The following is a 9,629-nucleotide window of genomic DNA, read 5'->3' on the forward strand; positions in this document are numbered from 1 at the left end:
TCTGCTCCATTCTGATATCACTACCATTGATGCCGATGACTTTAAAAAGGACCCACAGACTGGCAGAATGGCACGACAAGTTCAACCATTAAAAGGAGGCAAAAACGATTTACCAGATTCACTTAATGTTGCTGAAGGCGCACGTGCCATGCTCACCAGAAACATCGATGTCTCTCAGGGATTAGTGAATGGATCCTTTTGCACTCTAGAAAGGATAATTACCTCTGAACAAAGTGGTTTTGCACACGTCACTATGCTTGGGCTCAAGATGGATGATGAAACAGCTGGAAGGAGTTACCGAAATAGAGCATCTAGAGGATCTGATAATCTTGTGTACATTGACAGAGCGGAGGAGGATATGAAACAGAAAGGAGTGGTACGCAGACAGTTTCCCATTAAACTTGCCTTTGCTTGCACAATACACAAGGTTCAAGGTATGACAAAGACATCAGCTGTAATCTCACTGAAACACATATTTGAACCTGGCATGGCTTATGTAGCTATCAGTAGAGTGACCTCTCTCAGTGGACTGTAAATTCTGGATATAAACGAGTAAAATCTATGCAAATCAGGAAGTCACTGCAGCCTTAGAGACCATGACGCATGTCAACTTGGACAACATGATGCCTCTTCTCCATTTCAGACAAACACTGAGCAGACATGACACTCTGACCATTGTTCACCACAACACAGAAGGACTGCCATCACATGTGAATGACATCAAGAGCCATCATGAACTGTGTCTTGCAGATGTTTTGTGTCTCACTGAAACTCACCTACAAGGCTCCTTTGTTGCAGAAAGCCTCCATTTAGAGGGCTACAATATGTTCAAGCGCAACAGACACATGTCGTACACAAATCACCCACAAATGGCAAACAGAGGTGGTGGCGGATTCGCTGTTTATGTGAAAAATCACTTTCAGGTGCGTGAAAAACAGTATCTACATAATGTGACTGATCTTGAGTTTGTGGCTCTGAAGGTTGAAGCCCCTGTGAGTGCACTGATTGCAGCTGTGTACAGACCTCCAGACTACAGCATTGCATCATTCCTGTCAAACATGGAAAGCCTTTTGGATTCACTGGAGATTATGGATTGCCACCCCATAATTGTCTGTGGTGATTTCAATGAGAATCTCTTGTCCAATGGAAGTATGCCAATACTGGAGCTGTTTCGGTCGAGGGGATATGCCCAACTGATCACTGCTGCAACCACTGAGAAGAACACACTTCTGGACCTCATTTTCATTTCTCAACCACAACACTGTCTCACTTCTGGTGTCATGAAAACATACTACAGTTATCACAATCCTGTGTACTGTGTAATCTCCTGCAGCAGTTCATAAAGAAATCTGGTGAGTCTTAACCACATTGAAAAATACAAGGGATTTGTTATTAAACTAATACTTATTCGTTGCAGGGATTGAGAAAATTATTTAACACCATGTTGTGTGAAAAAGTATAATATGTTTGTTTTTTTAGCAGTCACATTTTGATTTTAAACACAGACAAAACTTAAACTGACAATGGTAAAATCTAAAAGTTGAGCTGGGGTATCCTCTTTGCAGTCTGGCTTCACAACCTCGCCGGCTGCCTCAGTCTGTCTAAGACTGTGTGGGAGGGAGGGTGGACCGAGAGGATACACCACTCAACACTTGATATGAATGTTATAAGAAATTGACCAGCAAGGATATTATATTCATTAGCAAACCTCCTGGTTCAAAATTAAAACCATGGCTAGTAAAAAATGCTTCAAAAGTTCAATAAAAATAGAACAACATTTAAAAAACTTGGCTGATTAAAAATGCTCCACAGAATATAACAATACAATAGAATACAATTAAGAACATGGCAACCATAGGAAATATAATTATAATTATAGAACTAATGAAGAATAACACATGGCAGCATAGCAGGTAAGGGCCATCAGAAATAATCAAAAAGGCTTAATCGGTTTACAGATAACGATGATGTAATGGACCATTTTGACAGCACATTTTGGCCTGTGCATTTGTCAGGGTGGGTCTGGGTTGGGGTTGATAAATGCACAGGCCAAAACTATTTCAGCAGCTGTATACAGCTGCCAACATTTACTGTAGCAAAAATACATCAGTAAGTATGTGTTCTTAATGTAACACATACTTTCTGATGTACTTCCACCTACCAGTTGAAATCCCACATTCCCACCAAATTTCCCACTACACTCTCTAGCAGGGTGGATGGCATTCCCAGATACTCAAAATAATGCAAGTTTACTGTTCCCCGGATGGGAGAGTCAGTGCTCCTCTGTGAGGACACCAGCCCACCTTGGTCATGTCATGTCATGTCATGTCATGTCATGTCATGTCATGTCATTGTCCAAACCGCTTATCCCTTTCCATGGGGTCACGGGGTGTTGCTGCTGGAGCCAATCCCAGCCTTGTCTCAGGGCGAGGGCAGGGTACTCCCTGGATAAGTCGCCAGCTCATCACAGGGCCCTCACTAGTGAGCAATGTGGGGTTCAGTATCTCGCTCAAGGACACTTCGACATGCAGCTGAGCACTGCCCGGAGCTGGGAATGAACCAGTGACCTTCCAATCACTAGTCGACCTGCTCTACCTGCTGAGCTACAGCCACCCACCACCTTGGTCCTATATTCTTCAATACTGTGAGGATCAACCCATGACCATCGACACCATGGTGCCACAGATGAGGCAGCTGCACTGGCTTAACTGTCAATCGACGATAACTGTCAGTCGATTATGGAGTCATCACTGCTGGATCACATAGAGACATGTGCTTCCCTCTCACTGCAAAGGCTTCTCCATAACTAAGCATAAGGTAGGCCATTAAGGGTTTATTTTTTGAACAAATATGCTTGTGTGTGCTTTATCTAACAGTTTTTGTAGCTTTTGACTTTAAAGTTACAGTTGGGAGTGTATTTTGAATGAAGATCTTTCTTCAGGTTCTTCAGGTCCTCCATTGTGATCCAGCCACTGCACAGCTGAGACCTCCAGACTACTCAGAGAGCTAAACATGCATAAGACATTCAACCCTTCAGAACTTCTCTGTGTCAGGTGACTCTAGAGGGAAAATGGGGTTCTGCCCTGCAGCAGTGTTCAAGGTATTTGATTACTTTGTGGTGTCATATTGTGTCATCGTTTTCAGATTATAAAGTTTCTGTTGTCTTTTGACAGGGTGAACTCCATTCCCCTGACTCTCAACGCCTCTGTGTCGGCAACGCTTTCCTCATGCCAAACATGACCAGATAATAGGGAGCAGCAGTTCTTCCAGCAACTGAACATATCAAAGGTCTTGACCTCAGATCCATCTAAATCTGTTGACAGCTGTGGTTTGTGGCAGCAATGAACAGATTGAACAAACAGCATCATGACAGAATCACTACTGAAGATTACACTACTGAACCAAATCTGAAATATAGGACACGAGTTTCGTCTGTTTTGTTAATTATTTGTCTTATATGATTCATTGAACATTTTTTTTATTTTTCATTTCATGAAAATGTATGTTTGTTTTTTTTGTTTTTTTTTTTCATTTCATCCTTTCCATCTTTATCTGTTGGCTATCCAACAGAGGACACAGATAAAGGTGGAAATCATTTCCATTATGCCACATGCATCTGAACTTGCTACTCTGTAGGGTCAGCTATTTAAAAAATAGTAATCATTAGTGTGGGGTTTCAGCTGGTAGGTATAGTAAAGGTTTTTCACCATTGTATACTTAGCCTTGGGCTAGTGTAACCCTCTGAAAAGCAGTTTTGGATAAGCCCAGTACTGAGACTATACACTGAAGCTCAGGGTCTGGTCTTTAGAACGTCCCAAACACATGGCTTGGATATGAGCCTTGTCACGTGATTTGATTGGGAAACAAACCTGGAGACCTGAGGTCACAAAAGTGATGTTAACTTTAAAAAGTAAAGGTTAACTGAGTTCTGAGTCAGTCCAGGGCTACTGGAGCTTGAAGCCATAAACTACTGGGGCTAATTAGCCTAAGTCTAACTACAATCTGAAAACTTTTCATGGTAGGGCTGAACAATATCTGAAATCACTAATATTACAGTATCATCAGGCATGTACATGGTGTCATTGCTCAATCCTGTCACCCAATATTTACCCATCACTCTCTGTATCCCTCTTTAAAAAAGGAACAAATAGCAAACAAACAAACAAAATAATTTTATTTGAACCCAAAAACAAACAACAACTACTACTGATTGTAATAATATATATTTTGTTGAGCCCTGCCTTAGGAAGTATTTTGAAAACCAGTATTTTGATTTGAAAGGGACTGCTTTCATGTATTTTCTATATATTTTTCTCATATTTGTGTCTTAGTATTTTGTTTTATTGCTTTTTCTTCTATTTATTTCCGAATAGGAAACGTAATGATAATCACATTTTTTAAAATCTAATTTCATTTGAAGTTGTGTTTGTGTCTCTGAACTAAATAGTGGGCAAGGAGGAGTCAAACAGTTCATGGAGATTCACCCAAACCCAGTTTACTAAAAAACTTACAGTCTATTAACATTTGTTATGCCAAAGTTTGCTGAATGGGTTTTAAAAAATCTCTTCCCTTTGCACATCAGTTGTCAGTGCAATTGCCACCAGCATGGTGACGAAACATTTCTTTGTGGTCTTTCCAAGGCACAGAGCTTTTTATTTATTTATTTACTAATTACTTGCTAGAGGCACAGTGGATTTTGGTTTTGCAATGCCTGCTTTCATGTATTGTCTTTTGTCTTATAAATTGTTCGTTGGTTCGTGTTTGACATAAACAGAAAATATATTCAATTAATTTAAATAATCAACCAATCCCACAAATTACAGAAAATGTCCTAAATTACACTTAAGACTCAAATTAGTTAGCTGAACATTGTCTTCAGGCCACTTGAGTTATGTTCATATCATTTAATGTCATCAAAGTGAATTCAATCCAATCATTAACTTTTTAATCCTACTAAGATATTCATAGGCAAACTTCAATCACATTTTCACAATGTATTATAATGTATATAAACTAGTTTCCACATCTGATCAAGTATCCACTTTTGATTCATGATTTATCATCAAATAGTCTGTGTAGTAATTATTGTGCAATGAAGTCGAAACACTCACATGAATAGATTTGAAATTGTTTTGTAAATGTTTTGAAATATGTTCTGATTTCTATTTGTGTATCTCATCAGGCTTGTTTGTATATTATGCTGTGGATTTGACTTCTACTGCTTTATTACTGCAGATACTTCAATTAAATCTTGAAATGTTCTAATTACTGTGTGAATTACAAACTGACACAAATAACCCTAATCCTGACAAAATAATAATCAGATAAAAGACAATTAAAATTTATTTGTAATGAAGTTTATCGTCTTTTCATGATTTGGTATAATATTGAGACAAATACTTTGAACTATATTGTCTTCTACAACTACAACTCCTACTGCTGCTGCTGCCACTACCAATAGCTGTACTTTACTGCCTTTTAAGCTCATGAAAAATGAGTCTTTTTCTGCAAAATCTTGACCATTCATTCTTATGGAGACATTTTAAAATGTAATTCTGCTACTACTCCTTCATGCATCCAGGTAGAGAAACCATTGAGCTATCAAAACGCTTTTCACTCCCATTCAGCCTATTACTTTTCAGCCTTTTAAGCTTTTGAAATAGTCAGTTTTTTCTGCTAAATTCATTCTCATTGGAACATCAACTTTCGTTCTGCTACTGCATCAGCATCCTTCACAGTGGCGTAAGTATTGGCGGTGCAACCGGTGCAGCTGCACCGGGGCCCAGACACTGTCAGGAACCAAGCGGCAATTTGGGACAGGCGTTTAATTCCTTTGTCACAAAAATCCGGGATGAAAATGTCACAAACTTTGCCAGCCTCTCGGTGAATTATCTGGCATCCCTCTGGGCAATAGTTGAACGTCTTCTGCAAGTTAAGTTGATGCGGCGGAGGAAACGATTTATGCAACCAGCGCACCCGCGTTTAAAGGGGACCTTGCGGTAAACAGAAACCCGGCTATTATTTGGTAATTTAAGGTAGTTACCAAGGCAAGGCGCAGCAGAAAGTGGCTGTGCGTGTGTGTCCAAGCCTGTGTGTGCGTGCATGCGGTGTGTATGAGCGTGCGCTTGTGTTTAGGGCGGGGATGGGTGGCACACAAAAAATATCCCATCACCATGATGTTAAGCTACTGATACTTCAGCAAGTAGTTCTACTATTACTACTTCAATTACTTTTACCAGGACTACTAGAAGTTGACTGTGTATGTGTGTGCATGTGTGTGTGTGTGCGGGCGTTTGTGAAAAGCATGGATATGGACCTCATAATGAAGTGATGAATGTCACTAGTAATGGCACTATCCCAGACTCCCTTAGAAATCGAGGGATTTTTATAGTTGTTGCATCATGAGGGAACACATTTATTAACAAAATTGAACAATAAGATCATAACAATATATAATTAAAATATAAATTCATGAACAAAAAAGAGAACATTTACAAAATTATTACAACAGCCCCCCCCACCCGCATAAATTTAAGCACAAAGCCAACCCATCCCCCTGTTTTGCCCCCCTCCACGCTTATAAAACATCTATTAAAACAACTGAACATAGGAACAGATTAAAAATTCAAACACATAAATGTAAGAGCAAAAAACCCAGAACATTTACAAACTTTTTACAACAATCTCACCCCCCAACTAAATTCAAGCTCACCCTCTTTGCCCCCCTCCACCCCTTCACTCTTCCTTTGCCTTTGTTATTATGTTAATGATCTCTCCCCCTTCAGTAGTCAGTACCACTCTAATTGGCCCTTTGACCAACTGCTCATTAAGTGGGGACCATAGCTCCTTTCTGATGGTGTAAATGGAGTCGTCATCAAGCAGGATCTGGAGGAACCCCTCGTCCTGGTGCTGCTCCATTACCCCCAGGATAGAGCCTTCCTTTACTTCAGTCTCTGGTTTCTGTTGAGAGATTAAATAAACATGCTGCATGAGATGAGAATTGTTACTGTTTTCTCCCCGTCTGTTTGCCCTCCTTTCTCCCTAACCTGCTTCTTCCTGGTATGTGTCTGTCTCTCATCAAGTCCTGCTAGATCAGCTTGGTCTCTTCACTACTTCTGTGCCAGATCGTTTCATCCTATATGGTGACTATATCTGTGTTGTACCCTTGAGTTTTTGCCAATCCTTGTTTTTCTAGTGTTGCTACGTTTTTTGTGTGCTTTTGCGCCAGTGTTTTGAACAAAACACTTAGATTTCTTTTTTGTCATGCTCGTGTGTTTTCCTCTCTTGTGTGCAGCACCCTGCACCGCTCAGCTCCACCTGCTCTCCTGCGTGTTTCACCTCCTCACTTTCAGACCACTCACCCTCATTGCCTCTCTGTCATTGTCCCAGCTGTTTTTGTAACTAAATAACTCTGAACTGTTTTACTGCCTCTAGCCTCTGCGTTCTGGGTCTAGCATTTTCACCTAAACTATTATAATTAATTATAATTATTGATTTTATTTTCAAAACCTAATATAATGTAACTCTTTCTAGTGTTTCAAAGTCATAAAATTAGGAAAAAGGGTTGTGTATTCAATAAAAAAAAAATAAACAGAAACAAGACAGTACCTTAAAGGCAGTGTGAACAGTTGACTGCAAGTTCCCATTCTTAGTGACCTTGAGGTGGGTCACTGTCAACCTCTCGCCAACCTGCACTTGTTCAGTGGCTGCCTCTCGCCAGAGGCAGAGTTCCATCTTGTCACTACCCTGTCAAAGATAGGGGAATACATTGTAAAAACACCAACAACTATAACACTTGAATACTACCTCTTCTTTTTCATCTCCCCATTTTCTTTGCTCCTTTTTCTATCTCCCCTTCTATCTCTTCCACCTCCTTTTTTTGTATTATTCCCCCTTCTCTTCCTCCTGTACCTCATCTTCTCTAATTATTCTTCCTTTTTGGCTAGTCTCTTCTCTTTCTCTCATCCTCTTCCTCTATCTCATCTATCTACCCCTCCTTCTCCACCCCCTATCTACCTGTTCATGAACGCTTTATAATGTCTGAAATTAGCTAGCATGAGTTCCTCTCAATTTGTCTGCGGAAAAATCATACAGAACTCGTTTCGGTATGGGTCAGACATGCTGGCACATGTGCGCACACACAATTTGTTTTTCCTTTTCTCTTTTCTTTTCTTCTCTTCATTCTTCCCCATCTCTCCTTCTGTCTTCATCTACCTTCATTTTGCTCTTCTCTTGATCTGCCTCCCCTCTACTGTCTGATGTCCATGTCCTGCCTCTTTCTTTTCATCCTCCCTCTTTTATTCCAACTCTCTCTATTTCCCCTTCCTTTTCCCCATCTCCACCTGTCCATGAATCATACCTATGGCTTTAAAGCTTACCTGCTCCAGCATAACCTTTTTTAAAGGTACACAGTGACCACCAAGAGTGACTTTTTTGACTGGTAATACCTAAAAGACGAGATGGATTGTTTTAATTTCACATGTTTTATCATGAAATTATATATCATTATAATGATTGTACTTTTAACTGTAAATAAAAGTCTTGGTTTTATCAACCAAGGGTCAAACAAAGTCTGAACACAAATGCAAAGTTTATTACTATAAAAAAAACTCATGTGTTACAGGAGTAAATGGAAAGTGCCCATCACAGTACTATGGACACTCAATACCACTTTACCATCTTACAGTTTTTCTCTATTGTTTACACACATTTTCTGAAAGCATGCCTCATACTCTCAGAACTCTACACACAAATCAAAAATCACACACATGATGGGCAAAACCTAAAGCTCTGATTGCTAATTGTAAAACTGTGTGACATGTGTTTACCCATGTGATGAGTCAGTGTGCATAGTAGGGAAATTGACATTAGAATTTTGAATGACAGTGTGTTCCTTGTGAAAACAAGAGATTTTCTCCATGAAAATTGTGCCAAATGCAGAGAATTGTGTGTAGTGTTTTGAAAAAAGTGTGTTTTAGAACTGCCATTTGAGTGTAAAGCAGGAATTGTGCTTGTAGTTTAGCAGAATTGGTTCAGGGGGTTGGTGCATGAGTTACATGTTGTGGTCAGTGTGTCTCAAGTACCAGTTTTTGTGTGTAAACAATCGAGAAAAACTGTAATACTAAAAGCAATGAAAAAACTTGCCTCGATCACTTGGCCTTCCACAGTCATGAGGCCCTTGGACGCCAAGCACTCAAAGAGTGGAGTGAGAGGAGAGGCTGGATAGAGAAGGGCCTCTGCCTGTTGGTAGAGTTCTTCTGTCACCTCCAGGTTAGTGGTTCGAAAGAACATTGTTCTTTCATTGATGTTGAGGTAGTACGGTGGGTCACTTCCCCTGATTGTATGTCCCCTCATTATATATGTGTAACCCTCTTTGATTCTATCACCAAACTCTTGAAAGATCGTGACTTTAGTGCATGTCTGGCCGTCTGAAAATATTGCCACCTTATTAAATTTTGTTGTGGCTGGTGTGACCACTGTTTTAGAAAAATCCCACGAAATCACTTTTGGGGCATCGATTATCCTAAGAACTAAGATCTTCAAGGGTGGTGGGTGGAAATACTGGTTGGGGGATTTGGTGTTCAAGAGTGATTTCAATGCCATTCTGAAACACAAAAAACATAAACACA

The 9,629-nt window shown here is 39.9% G+C and overlaps 1 protein-coding gene and 1 long non-coding RNA gene across 3 annotated transcripts; one reads left to right on the forward strand and one right to left on the reverse strand.

Moving 5' to 3' along the window:
• The first annotated feature begins 2,493 nt into the window (after positions 1-2,493).
• On the forward strand, positions 2,494-5,357 carry LOC119015131. Of its 2 annotated transcripts, XR_005073181.1 has the most exons (3): positions 2,494-2,817; positions 2,942-3,100; positions 3,174-5,357. It is a non-coding gene; the product is annotated as an uncharacterized LOC119015131 (long non-coding RNA). The 2 variants fall into 2 exon arrangements; XR_005073180.1 differs by having other exon boundaries at positions 2,494-3,100.
• Positions 5,358-6,577: 1,220 nt separating this feature from the next.
• On the reverse strand, positions 6,578-9,614 carry LOC119016944. Its single transcript, XM_037093323.1, has 4 exons — positions 9,145-9,614; positions 8,379-8,447; positions 7,609-7,746; positions 6,578-6,960 (listed from the first exon to the last, which is right to left on the reverse strand). Exons 1-4 carry the CDS (start codon positions 9,601-9,603, stop codon positions 6,736-6,738), a joined length of 891 nt encoding a protein of 296 aa, XP_036949218.1. The 5' UTR covers positions 9,604-9,614; the 3' UTR covers positions 6,578-6,735.
• Positions 9,615-9,629: the final 15 nt, after the last annotated feature.

The sequence above is a fragment of the Acanthopagrus latus genome, chromosome 3 (assembly GCF_904848185.1).
Source record: "Acanthopagrus latus isolate v.2019 chromosome 3, fAcaLat1.1, whole genome shotgun sequence".
Classification (NCBI taxonomy): Eukaryota; Metazoa; Chordata; class Actinopteri; order Spariformes; family Sparidae; genus Acanthopagrus; species Acanthopagrus latus.